Genomic DNA, 13,191 nt, shown 5'->3' on the forward strand with positions numbered 1-13,191 from the left:
CCAGCATCTCCTCGAGGCCCTCCCACTGGCGCTCGTCGTGCGTGCGCATGGAGTCCTCCATGACGCGCGCAACGAGACGGGCCTCCTCCTCCTCCGTCATGCGAGGTGGTGATGGTGGCGATGGAGACGGCGAAGGCGACGGCGTGGGCGTGACGCTGCGCACCCGCCTACGCCCGCGCTCCTGTCGTGGCCGCCGCATCCCCGTCGAGGTGCCGGCGAAGAACGACGCGCGCCTGGTGTCGTGCTCGTCACAAAACCAGGTGTCCCAGAGGCCGGAGTCGGGGGCATACCTGGCGTCGTAGAAGAGGTCGTTCGGGAGGAGGCGGCGGCGGCGCTCGATCTCCTCGTCGCGCGCACGGCCGCTCATCGGGACCGGCGGGATGGGGACCCGGTCGGCGAAGAGATGCCAGTTATTGGGGAGATAGACGTCGCTCCAGGGGAGCGGCGTCCTCGTCTCCCAATAACGGCGGCACACCGACGCGCGGATGTAATGCCGGTCGCGCTCGCCGGCGGACGTGGGCGCGATGGAGAAGGCGGGCGGCGCGGGGGCCCGGCATGGTGGCGACGGCGACGCGGGCTCCTCTTTCTTCACCGAGCCGCGGCGGCGCCCCGGCGAGGAACCTGCCTCGCCGTCGTGCTTGCCTTTCCGGCCGTAGTTCCAGAGGCCCATGGTTGAGGGCGGCCGGCCGGCGAGTTTCTTGGCTAGGGTTTGGGAGCAGGGGCTGCCGGGTTTCGAGGAGGCCGCGGGGTGGCGTGGGGCAGTGTGGACGACGATCCGTCCACGCTTCCCACTTAAAGAAGGACGGCGACCGGTCGACGTGCGGATGACAGGTGGGGCCGCCCGCTCGTGCGCATTGATGTTGGCCGGTGGAAGGTAGGTGGCCGCCTGCCACGCGGCCCCGACGCGGACGAGGCGCGCGTCCGTTTGGTGTCCGCCGCGACCCAAACTCGGCGCAAGTTTGCGCTCGAAATGGATCGGCCCGGACACAAAACTGACAAGATGGGTCCGGGCCGTCGCGCGCTGGGCCGCCTCCTTTGTCCCTTTTGCCCCAAACGGACAGGACCGGACAGGATGGGGTCGCGCGGTGGAGTTGACCTAAAAGAGGATGGACGCCGGGCGGGCGGCCGACCCAAACGAACAAAAAGCGGATTCCCTTTGTTGATGCGCATTCCCTTTGTTGATAGCCGTGCTCTCTCTGATACTATTCGTCTACGCGTCGCCCACCGTAGAGAGAGAGAGAGGACAAGACCCAAGGTTCCGTCCGGACGACGTGGCCGTCGCGCCGACGCCGACGGGCAGCCGATCCGATCCTTTGCGTGGGTCTCTCCGCGTCAGGCGGAAGAATCTTTCCTTCCCAAGCCTCCGCCCGCCCCATCCCTCGCACCCCAAAAAGAAAGAATCGAATCCGAATCGCGGAGCCGAGCGGAGCGTTGCGGTGTTCGTCGCACTGCCGCCTTCCGTCCGTCCGGCGTGCCCATGCCCATGCGTCACACGGCGTCGACCTCGATAGTTCAGTCAGTTCGTGTCAGCGACCAACCCTACTCGCAGGCTCATACGTAATCTCAGCGTCCTAAACAATCTTATCTGAACCTCTCGCTGCCTGCTCCTACTCCCAGCACCTTTGCACGATACGGTACGGTACGGTACGAGGAGGAGGAGAGAAACGCAAGCAAACATTCCATCCAGCCCGAACTCCATCCAATCCAATCCAATCCAATCCAACCACGATCGTGATCCAGCTCGTTCGGTTACGATCACAATCGCCTCCTAATTACGTTATCCTCCAACATCACCTGCCGACCGTGCCCAGCCCATTATTCCTCTTATTCCTTTGCTTTCCCGCGCGGTCTCAGTCGGGTCCCTTTCCCCCCTTCCAAACAGGCCAAAGCTTGGACAACGAACTTGCCCACCGCCCCCGGGCGCACGGCGAATCCCCTATCCATCGCCGTCCCTCCGCCCCGCCACCATCTTGTGGTGCCCGCTCGTGGGGTGGGCCCGTGGGCCCGGTGCTGGCCCGGCCCCACGAACCCGGAACCCACCGAGAGAGAGAGAGAGAGAGAGAGAGAAGCTAGCCGACGCGCACCACCGCCCACGCTATTTACCACCTCGTTCTACGCGCGGCGAGACAGACAGCCAGACAAGAGCCAAGCTAGCCGAGGCCGAGAGCGAGAACGAGAGAGGGATGAAGTGGGGAGAGGCGCCGGCGGCGACGGTGGTGGTGGGGGAGGAGCACTGCGAGATGGAGGACAGGGAGCTGACGGTGCGGAAGACCACGCTCTTCTCCCCGGGGGACGGGCTGGAGGCCTACGACCACCGCACGGGCGCGCTGGCCTTCCGCCTCGAGACGTACGGCCGGGGAGGCGCCTGCGGCGGGGGCGCGGCGGCCGGGGACCTGGCGCTGCTGGGCGCCGCGGGGGACCCCGTGCTCACCGTTCGCCGCCGCCGCCCCAGCCTGCACCACCGCTGGGACGGCTTCCTGGGCGACGGCGGCGCCGCGGGCGCCAAGCCGCTCTTCTCCGCGCGCCGCTCCTCCATCCTCGGCGCCGGGGCCGGGGTCCTCGTCGACCTCCTCGCCCCCGCCCATGCCGCCCCCGCCTCCCCCAAGGAGTTCCGCGTCGACGGGTCGTTCCCGAGGCGGTGCTGCCGCCTCGTGGCGGTGGCCTCCTCCGGCGGCGCGGGCGAGGTGGAGGAGGGGGAGGATCAGGAGACGGTGGTGGCAGAGGTGCGCAGGAAGGTGGACGAGGGCGCGCACGTGGTGTTGGGCCGGGACGTGTTCGTGCTGTGGGTGCGCGCGGGCTTCGACGCCGCCTTCGCCATGGGGATCGTGCTCGTGCTCGGCCGCATCACCGGGGACGAGCTCGACGGCGTCCTCGGCGAGGAGCTGCTCCTCGAGGCCACCTCGCCGGTGTAGCAGGCCTCGAGCTCTGTCCCTCTTTTGGCTCACGCAACGCAGGCAGGATCGTCGCTTGCTTCGCTTGCTCTGTGATGCGCATCTCGCGGACTCCTGGCTGGCATTGTTGCCTAGCAAGCAAAGCTTGGATCGAGATTGTAGCTTTGAGTGAACATGGACAAGATCTGCACTGCACTGCACTGTTTGATTATTACATTAGTTTTGATAAATTATATAGTAGTACTATCTGGAATTATTGAACACAGTGTTATGGAAGTCTTCTGTACCTGCTGAAGATTCGGATCCACGCGATTGGATCCAATAGCTCGCTCATGACTTCTGCAAATTAAGCGAGTATGTCTAGTGCAGAGGGTAACTGCGATATACTCCCTCCGTTCTTGTAGGTATTTTACTATGGACCACATACGGATGTATATAGATGCATTTTATGTGTAAATTCATTCATTTTGCTCCGTATGTGGTCCATAGTAAAATCTCTTCAAAGATTTATATTTAGGAACGGAGGGAGTATTTGGTGCAAAGCGTAACTGCGCGCGCTGAATTACTAGTGACATTGAATTCACCGGAACCACTCTAATGTGATAAATCCAAACACTTAGTAAAATTTTGCAGTCAAATTTTCAAAACATTGACTGCAATTCATCCAGAAACGATGGTACAAACCAGTGCCGACTGCATTGTCTATTTGTCTTGTATCTCGATTGCCTCGTACTATAATATTGGTGATCCACCTGAGCTGCCTCACCACGAGGTGCGCATATTTTGAAATTCAGAGTCAGCAAGTTGGAAACTGGGAACAAAGCTGTGTGGCAGTGAAGAGAAGGCGGTGCTTTCGGACTGAGAAATTAAGCGATGTTAAGAGATCCCATCTACCTACAAAATATTAGGGTTTGGTCATGCTACTGGTTCCAATAGCTCCTGACTTGTAAATTACTCCCTCCGTAAACGCTCATACATTTCTTTACAGAGAGAGTAACATCTATGTGATTGGATCTAACCGTTCATGACTCATGGAATTAAGAGGTACTCCATACTAGTAGAAGCTGAATTACCAGTGACAGCAAATTTACTTCTGCGTAAATTGCAAGATCAAATTTTCAGAAAAGAAGACTATCATGAAACTTTCTTTTAATAGTTTGGATTGCTTATCACATGTGTCACATGATACGAGTATCAGAAAACATTGGCATAAACCAAAGCCGAGTGCGCCATCTTCAGTCTCGATTGCCTCGTATAATTTCGGTGGTCCACCTGAACTACCACGCTACAATGCGTACGCATTTTCAAAATTCAGGGTCAGCAAATTGGAAACTGGAAACCAGTTTGTGTGGCAGTGAAGCGAAGCTGGAGCTTTCAGGCCGAGAAATTAAACGTGCAACCTCTCCTGTGGAAAGCAATCGATTTGGCAAAATAGGACAATCGTTACAATATCTCCTTCCCTTTCGGCGCGAGCAGTGCACCGGTGAAGGCCTGCCATCGCTTGGTTGGTTGGTGAAATGTACTGTGTATGGCAACATCAGCGCATCCCAACCACAAGGCAGGTCAAATTACCGATGATTGCGACGACGTTGGGCCGGAAAAGTGTGGCGGCAAATCAGACAGCTCCTCCTAACGCTGTACAGTTCATGAAAAATATACAAGAAAAAGAAAGAATAAAAAATTAAATATTATTCTCGCTCAGCTTGAGCATCTCCCATGGATGATGATGCATTTTTATCCTAGCAAAGAATAAGACGGTATGGGGGCACCTTCAGCCACAGCTTTGCTCTCTGCACATGTCATCTCACATTCTCATGGCCTGTCCGTTCAGCATCCGGCAGGAGATAACGACAACCTCGACTGTACAACCCTCTAACGCCTCGGGCACCGGCCTGTTGCGCCGAGGCATGTTGGAATGGAAAACTGCGGAGAGGTGATCGCATGTCATGGCTTGTAACTCTATGCTATGTCAGGTATGTTCTTGGTGATCTATGAGCCAGCACCGCCAGTGTTGATGCTGAAGTAGAAGGTCTTGCGACTGAAGGCGTTCATGGCGTAGTCGACCCGGATTTGGCCTATGTCCGTGTTGAAGTGGACGCCGTATCCAAACCCGACACCAAATCCCGGTTTCCCTTGCCGAAGAGCTGGATTGCCTGCCATCATTTAGTGAATGCTGAATGATCATCGAACAAAAAATCACAGCAGGACGGAATGAGTATGGTCAAGGAAATACTATCATACTGAGATATGATGAAAAGAAACATCAAATGCAACTCAGCATTGATATGTTGCACAAAATGTTTCATAACTGGGAGTTCGGGAGTGGGCATGCGTCCAAAAAGAAGTTTGAGGACTCTACTATAACTCTTGTCCAATGTGTGCTCTATGGTACAGTATGCTGATGTGAATCGCATTGTCCTTATGTTGATAAGCTTAACTCCTTCAGTCAAATCAGATGATGTGTTGATTTACTTTAGTTCAATTTATATTGGTTGATACATCACATCAATGAAATATTTGCGTGATTTTCCACCGCAGAGACATCTTGATCTTAGTTATCCCACACAGAATGCCAGAATTAATTATTTAAGCTTCTACTGCAATACTAAATTTGTAAATCCAAACCAAATTTTATAGTAAGCTCTAACTTTTTGTGGAATGCGTGCGTGCTTTCCCCAGACACGGAACTGCACAAATTTGGTGTAGCTGAGTAGTGAGCGACTGCAAATCAATCCCCTTATTTTTACTTTAGGAAATATACTGCTCCTTTTTAATAACATCAGAAAAGCTTAAGCATATCAGCCTCATTTTCTTCTAGTTGCAATCAGATTTTTATTTTATTTTGAGAAAAAAAAGGCAAATAGAAATACTCAGGTATGCAAAGATGAAGCGAAGCCCTTACCAGGAACATGGCGAGCAGATCCTAAATCACTACCACAGTCCATGAAAAGAGACCCTTCAAGATTCTTTGCCTTCACAGAAACAGACGTTTCAGTATTTTATTGATAACCCAAATGGACAAGACTACCACAAGAAGATCAACTCAATATCAACCGGTATGGGTTTCATTTGGTGGAGGTCTGGAGGATGCTTTAATAGTCAAATACACATCTAGGGAAGACATTAAGTGACAGCACCAACAGTGAGTTCGCTTTCTACTAGAACATTCCCAAGACAATTATTTCTGTCCCACAGGAAATGTGCTCGTTGCATTTAAAGGACTGAAAATGATATGGCCACATGATTTCTTCAGAACTTTGGTTCCATTTTATGCAGATCTGATGAAACTTGCGCTGGTCAACTACCATAGAAATATAAAATGGATAAAGTCATCTACTAAGAACCAAAATTTATGTTAACTTGTTTTAGAGAGACAGGACTTGCTAATTCTCTAAGAAGAACCAATTGCAGGCCTTCATATTATATTCCAATAATATAGTTTGAATTTCTCTTTCTTCCATTATCAAGATTCAGCAGGTTTATTAGAAGACAGAAATTCCCATGTATGTGAACTTCTGAACTTCAACCCTAAAACTGCATCCTTCGATTATGAATTCCTCATCGCAGTCCATTGCAGTATCTGATATATTTCTCTTGCATGCACGCACCACCTATCATCCCATAAATTGACCCGTATATGATATTGCATAAGACACATAAATTAATAATGGTAACAAGAAGAAAAGAAAAGAAGTCCAGGTAAATATGTACACATCTATTTGATTGCATTTTGTTATCCCTTTCATGTTTCGATGCAACTTCTAGCTACTTCTGGTTCTTGGATTACCAAGTTTGACTTAGGACTGCATAAACTGTTTTCGGGATTATATATGGCTTGTTGTTTTACATACCAAAGGAACCGTATATTCGCAGTTACCAATTAGGCACAGTCTTCCTGAACCAACTGCACCCTCGCCATAACCCCGTACACTACCAAGTCCACCTATTGCAAATGCTTGATACGGTGCCATGTCGCCCACAATGGAACCGCCTGTCAAGCTGCAGTATAGGAAGAGATTAGCTAACTTTCATAGAGAGAGTGTTACTGCAGTACAGTAGACAGATGCAGTACCTAGTAACCAAAAATGTTGGCCCCAATTTAATGCCTTTCGAAACAGCACATTTAACTCTGTTAAAAGTCAGTGATTTTGGTACAAGTGGCAATCCTTGTTCCATTTGGAAATTAACCTGTCATTGGGAGCTATAGGATAAGATGGAGTTACAGTCAAGTCAAGGATTGATGGAGATGAAATAAACACAAACTTACTCTTAAGAAGCTATTATCCTTAACATCCGCATAACCAGACTCTTGCTTCAAGATAATCATGTTGTCATGGAGGTTACCACTGCATCATAAAAGAACATTAAACAATGAGACTTCTTTTTATTATATCAAAGGGCACATCCAAAGAAATACTGTTATCACCTGCATGTTAGGGGAAAACCTTCGTGGTCCCTAGCTATTGAGCGCCCATCATTATTAACAGGACGGATATGCTGGAGGGAAAGGACATCTGATAAGAGAAATTGTACAACATGAAGATGATGCAAACAACTGGGTTTGACTAGATGCTCACCTCAAACTTAACACTGGTTCCAGAAGTCCATTTTGATGTTGTCGGTTCATTAATCTCCACCCCAAGCGACAACCGGCTTAGATTTACCCCTCTGCTCCCTGACCGTGTGAAGTTGTCAGCCGGAAAACCATGCACCGCAATTTCTGGTGTCATCGAGTGCTGATGGCTCAAACCAGCACGCAAACAAGAAAAGGTGTGTGAACAGAAAAGACAGCATACAACTCGTAACCACTTTTCACAAGTTCATGCTTACATACTTCATAAAAATAATTACCCGATCAACTTGCATGAAAGGTAACCATTCATAATGGAAGTAATATGACAAAGATCAAGCCGAATGTATGGTACGGGCGCATTAACAGGGGGGTTGGCTTGGGGAACCAAAAGGTGAATGGACCATCCAATCCTAACTCCAAACGTAACCCACTTGTTTTGTTTGAAGGGTGGAATGGATTGGTCCATCACCACCTTATCCCTCACAAGCACAAAATTAACACAAGATGAGGGATGGTGTCCTCACACCAACACCAACAGTCATGGGACGGTCTTATGATGGGCAAACCTATTCTAGGATAAGGTGGTCACTAAACCAATCAACTTACAAGACAATGGAACCATTAATTGCTAGAATTACTACGGCGGATAACGTCTTCTGCTTAATACTTCCATTACAGATTCAGACACTGGTGAAGCCGATGCCCCAGCATACCAGGGCAGCTACCTCAGGTCGGTTGCAAGCACTGGCAACAAGTAAAGTAGGGCAGGTCCATAGCCCACACATGCAACTAGAGAGGCCTAATAATCGATTCTCCATTCCAATCAGGAACAAGACACAGCATTGAGTATTTGAGTTGCAGGCCCATCACACAACAATGATAGTGAGAATGTGTGCTGCAGAAGGTGTGGTTTTACTCCTTTCTGCCAAACATTTGTCTCAATCTCAGTGTATACTGGTGTGTTGCTGTACTTAGTATGCTTTGTTTCAGGTTTTTCAATGTTTCTTGGGTAACTCCAGACCCTATTTTGATTTTGATCAAAGAAGACAGGGTATCTCTCTGTGCTCAGGAAAACAAAATTAACTTGAGAACCTTACGTTGTTTACAGTGATTAGTCATGTAATAAATATGCCATCTGATGTTTGAGTTTAAAATTTTCCTATTTCTCATGATATTGTATCCACCACTCTACTGCTACATCTACTATAGAAGAGATGTTAAGAGGACCAACGACGAAAATGAGAAATGAGTACTGTTAACAAGATCAAAGGAGTCTAAATTGCTTAGCAACAATTTAAAACACTATTACCATGTTTATGCTATAGCCTGCAGCATATATATTCAATTTCAGACAGAAGGCTCAGTTAAGAAGCCGAGATACAATCAGACAGAACGCAGACCTGAATGACAAACGACTGCTGCGATAACCATTCGGGCCTAGGGCGTCTAAAGGCAACAACAACATTAGAGTCATTGACACCCTTATCCAGAATCACGTCCAACTTCTCACTCCTCCCAAATAGGCTCGGGTGTTTGAGGGAGATCCTGCAGACCAAACTTCACAACTCAGAACAAAATGGTGCAAAGTTCAAGCAGTAACCACTCATAAGCCATGGCAGGTGTTCTGGGACGCGTGTGAAGTGAAATACACCAGCACGCGCAGGAATCAGCCGAATATGCCTGCGTGAATTCTGGAAAGCATATGAAGATAAAATTGCAACAACGGAATGAGAACCTTCCGACGATTTGCGAGATGGTGGCGCTGGAGCTGCTGAAAAGAAACAAACCAGGAGAACAACACGGTCAGCAATCCAAGGTCCGCAAGAAAACCGACCAATCGGCCGTGGAGGCAAAAGGCCGAGCACCTCAGGGGCGGCAGCAGGAGCGCCTCGCAGAGCATGTGGGTGAGGTCGACGTGCAAATCCACCTTGGCTGCGGCATTCACACAAACACATTAGCGACGCGCGCGGAAGGTTACGGTTCCCGACAAAACGGCGGAGGGGGAGAGGTAGGGATCGAGCTAGGCCGCGAGGAGAGGGGAGATGATGGGGGCACGGACCTTTGCCGGCATTGACGCTCTGCTGGGCTCCCATGGCTGCAGACGCCGGTGGGACTGGGAGGCGGGCCGGCTCATGCGACGGAGGGGGGACGGGGGTGGGGTGTGGGGGATTTTTGAGCGGGAGGTCGGGTCGGGTGCCTTGCGTGGGGCGGAGGGAGAGGCGGCAGGCACTGGGATTGCTTCGGTCGGGGTACCACCGTCGCGTCCTGCCGAATTTTTAATCGCTTTCCTCTTTCGTTTTTTTGCCTAGGGCCTCGTACAAAGTGGAGTGGCTCGAAATTCTTTTCTCTTCTTTAGCCGTGGCTCGAAAAAACTTTTCGTAGCCTTCAATAGATCCTATCCTATATCGTCTAGGGTTTTCATTTCACCTCTCTCATTCTCTCAGTTCCGCCCCTCTCTCGACTCTCGAGAGTCTACCCAAGTCGCAAGATGTATAGGTTAGGCTCCGCCTCCGGTGTAGGCTAGCATCTATTCAAACTTTAATAGCTTTTGTATTTACATTTTTTGCCAGCCAGATCTTTATAAAGTAGGATGGCTTGAAATTTTTGTCGCCTTCTTCAAAAGATCCAACAGAGTTAATGTGTAGTGTAGCTGGGAATCAACGTTTAGAGACCAAGTTTTTGATAAATAGGATTAAAGTATACTAAATAGTTTCTCCGTTCTAAAATAATTATTATAATTCAAAGGGTGTTTTTCCCTAAATTCTAGGAGGTTAATAGCACAAACACAAGGACATATATGCACACATGTGGGATTATGGAGGAAATCTTGGCCCTTGCCAGTGCGTTGCCTTCGCCACCGAGAGAGCCACCAGAGCCAGGGCATATGGTTGGTTTGTGGCTCCAGCACTGCTCAGAGTGACTCAATTTATAGGAGCTAGTTTGCCATGAAACTTGCACTCAATTGTCAACAGCAGTCCAGTGCCTCAAGGGGCAATGTGATCGAATCGTTCATCTATTTGCCGAAGTAATTTGCGCCATTTTTAACTATAATGAGAAATAACGGGGGTGTGCATTCCATTGTGTTCACTGCCTACACATATAAAAAGACAAAAAATACATCTAATATGCTCACTCCCTAGTCTTAGTGAGTGAAAGTAATGATTTCGTTCAAGCTAGGCGATCGATATAGGAGGAGATTGAAAGGGTGAAGAAAGAAAAGGAACAAAAAAGTGGTTGCCAGTTCAATAGGATGTCATCAACTTGAAGAGACAGAAAATGTTAATAAAACATATACTATAATTTAAATGGTCGCCACGTTGCCGCATAAAAATAATAATATAATGTTTCATCCATTTGGTCTGTGATAGGTTGTAAACAGTGAACATTAAATCTACTTAATCCTATCAAACCCCCATTGTTAAACATATTGAGTCATTGGACAAGCTAATTCTAGCTTGATACTTCCTAAGACAACATGATTATAGTATACAACATGATTTCAGTGTACAACATAATTGATCACAAGAAAAAATATATGTTTCAAGAAGAAAATATAACTACAATTTACACTCTTCGGCATCCCATACCGTAGGTCCCTCTTCCCTCATGATGGCATGTAGATTTCTTCCATGGACTCTTTGTAAACTCTCCATTTCTTGTGAAAGAAATCAGTATGTACTTCCATTTAATTCTAAAAGAACCGGTAATTATAAGCTGTAATTGTGTGGTGGCATCTAGGGTGAGCGTACAAAATAAAATCATATGCCTTATGGACTCTGTTAATTCAACAGTGCCGAACAACAAAGTGAGTAGAAATCTGTGGAATTGATGGCAATATATTCAATGAAAGTACAACTTGAATATGAAAAGACATTTGGGCATTTTGAAGATTGTTCAGTTTATGAAACCACAACAAGACATATCATGGCAAAATCACAATCAAGAGGTTGCAAAACTTCCTTCAACATTCTCTTTCTAGTTGCAGACAAATATAAACTTGAGTGATCATCCAGGAGCAGGTGCACTGCAGCTAGCAGTGCCACCCCGCCTGTCAGTTTCAGGAGTTCTTATTTTCTCGAATGATATTCTCCAACTTAAAAAATGCAATACATGAATGTGAGTATATTGTTCCGAAGCCTTTCAGGTAAAGGTCATGACATACAATCAGTTTACCCTAGTCCTTAAAGATGTTGCTTCACCGGATGACACTCCATTCCGTACATCATTCACTTCGGATTTCGGAACAAATTTGGCACTACTAAAGGAAATCACTTCCTTTGCCAAAATTGACAAAACAAAATCTCATACGCGGTTCAGTTAGACAAACAAAACCTGAAGTACTAGAACTTTGGCCATCACCATGCGCTGCACCGAGTTGAGTGTGGCAGGCACAATGCACTCCTCTGACGTGAGTGCGATCGGCATGTTTCGCTCCCCAGAGGATTGATCCTAGAAATGTTTTGACTTGCTCATTCTTCCACAGAGTTTAGCAACATCATCCAAAATTCCACGCACCAAGAACAGTAAATGATCAGCTAAAATGTATTTCTGGTGATCACCATGTTAACAGTGTGCCAGAAAATAATGGTGATCTAAAAATTAAAGGGATAATCGGTTTTATACCCTTAGTTGGGTACCACTCGTCAGGATTGCCCCTAGTTTTGGAAAACACGTGGTCTTGCCCAATTCAGTTTGCTTGTCTTTTGCTTTTGCCCTTTCGGCACGGCTCCGTCCAGTCAGCACCGTTTGACCGTAAGCGGCGCTAGATTTTGGACATTTTTGCCCCTGTCGGTGCTAGACTTAGTACCCTTTCGTCCTTAGTGAGCTCATGCTGAGCAAAACAGAGGAGCAAAGCCAGCGAGGCGAGGCCTAACGAGGAAGAGGATGGAGCAGCGCAGCACGGCGAGCTCGGGCTCGTCCAACTACTCGCAGGTGGCCGATGAGGTGAGTGAACATCAGCTTGTGCGCCTTCCTCCACCCCCATTTCATGCTAGGGTTTCTAGGGTTTGTGATATTTGGGGGGAATTTTGACCTTCCTTCCCTTCCATTTGGTTTAGGTTGATGGGGTCGGGATTGTGTAGCTCGTCTCCGAGTTCTATCTTCCCGATGACACATATTGTGGATTGGAGTATCGTTCAAAGCATCGTTGCCCTAGTCACGACCTTGTTCCAGCCCGCCGTGTTTCCTGGGGAGGGGCAAGCACTGGCCGCCGGTTTTTAGGGTGTCCTTTAGATGTAAGAGTTTGTGAATTTGAGCATCTCATCTTTTAGTTCTTGTTTATGAAATATGATTTTTTTGGTTAATGTGATGTGCAATCAGTTACCACAGGAGTGTCAGTGGGTGGTTTGGGTTGATCCTCCTCCTCCATTGCGTGTTGCCTTGGCTTTTGAAGACTTGCACGCAGAGGTAGAACAGAGCTGGATCAAAGGTCACAAAGTGAAGAAGGAAAACCTAGAGTTGTCAAGAAAGAATCTTGTTTTGAAGAAGAAGCTGAGAGGAAGAGATGAGATGATGCTTATTTTAGCATTGTTGTTTTGTAGGAATTTGTGTTGTACTGCTGTTTGTGTTGTAGTTGTATCAGTTTTTGCTTGTTGAGAACCTAGTATGATGTATTTGAAGATGATGATGCACTGTTGTGGTCAAGATGAACATGCTATTTTGTTTCTGCAAACTAGAAGATGGTGTGGATGGATGCAAAGTAGTTGCTGCTTGAGACAGAATTGTGCC

The 13,191-nt window shown here is 48.2% G+C and overlaps 2 protein-coding genes across 3 annotated transcripts; one reads left to right on the forward strand and one right to left on the reverse strand.

Moving 5' to 3' along the window:
- Window positions 1-2,093: 2,093 nt before the first annotated feature.
- LOC119348932 (protein LURP-one-related 5-like) lies at window positions 2,094-3,237 on the forward strand. Its single transcript, XM_037616935.1, has one exon. The coding sequence runs from the start codon at window positions 2,184-2,186 to the stop codon at window positions 2,910-2,912; it is 729 nt and encodes a 242-aa protein (XP_037472832.1). The 5' UTR covers window positions 2,094-2,183; the 3' UTR covers window positions 2,913-3,237.
- Window positions 3,238-4,558: 1,321 nt separating this feature from the next.
- Window positions 4,559-9,619, reverse strand: LOC119348933 (outer envelope protein 39, chloroplastic-like). Of its 2 annotated transcripts, none has more exons than XM_037616937.1 (11): window positions 9,524-9,619; window positions 9,330-9,396; window positions 9,200-9,232; window positions 8,865-9,009; window positions 7,469-7,627; window positions 7,318-7,388; window positions 7,159-7,237; window positions 6,964-7,079; window positions 6,743-6,890; window positions 5,794-5,863; window positions 4,559-5,044 (listed from the first exon to the last, which is right to left on the reverse strand). In XM_037616937.1, exons 1-11 carry the CDS (start codon window positions 9,555-9,557, stop codon window positions 4,881-4,883), a joined length of 1,086 nt encoding a protein of 361 aa, XP_037472834.1. In that variant the 5' UTR covers window positions 9,558-9,619; the 3' UTR covers window positions 4,559-4,880. The 2 variants fall into 2 exon arrangements, with proteins under 2 accessions (XP_037472834.1, XP_037472833.1); XM_037616936.1 differs by having other exon boundaries at window positions 9,200-9,235.
- Window positions 9,620-13,191: the final 3,572 nt, after the last annotated feature.

Source organism: Triticum dicoccoides, chromosome 1B, assembly GCF_002162155.2.
Source record: "Triticum dicoccoides isolate Atlit2015 ecotype Zavitan chromosome 1B, WEW_v2.0, whole genome shotgun sequence".
Lineage (NCBI taxonomy): Eukaryota > Viridiplantae > Streptophyta > Magnoliopsida > Poales > Poaceae > Triticum > Triticum dicoccoides.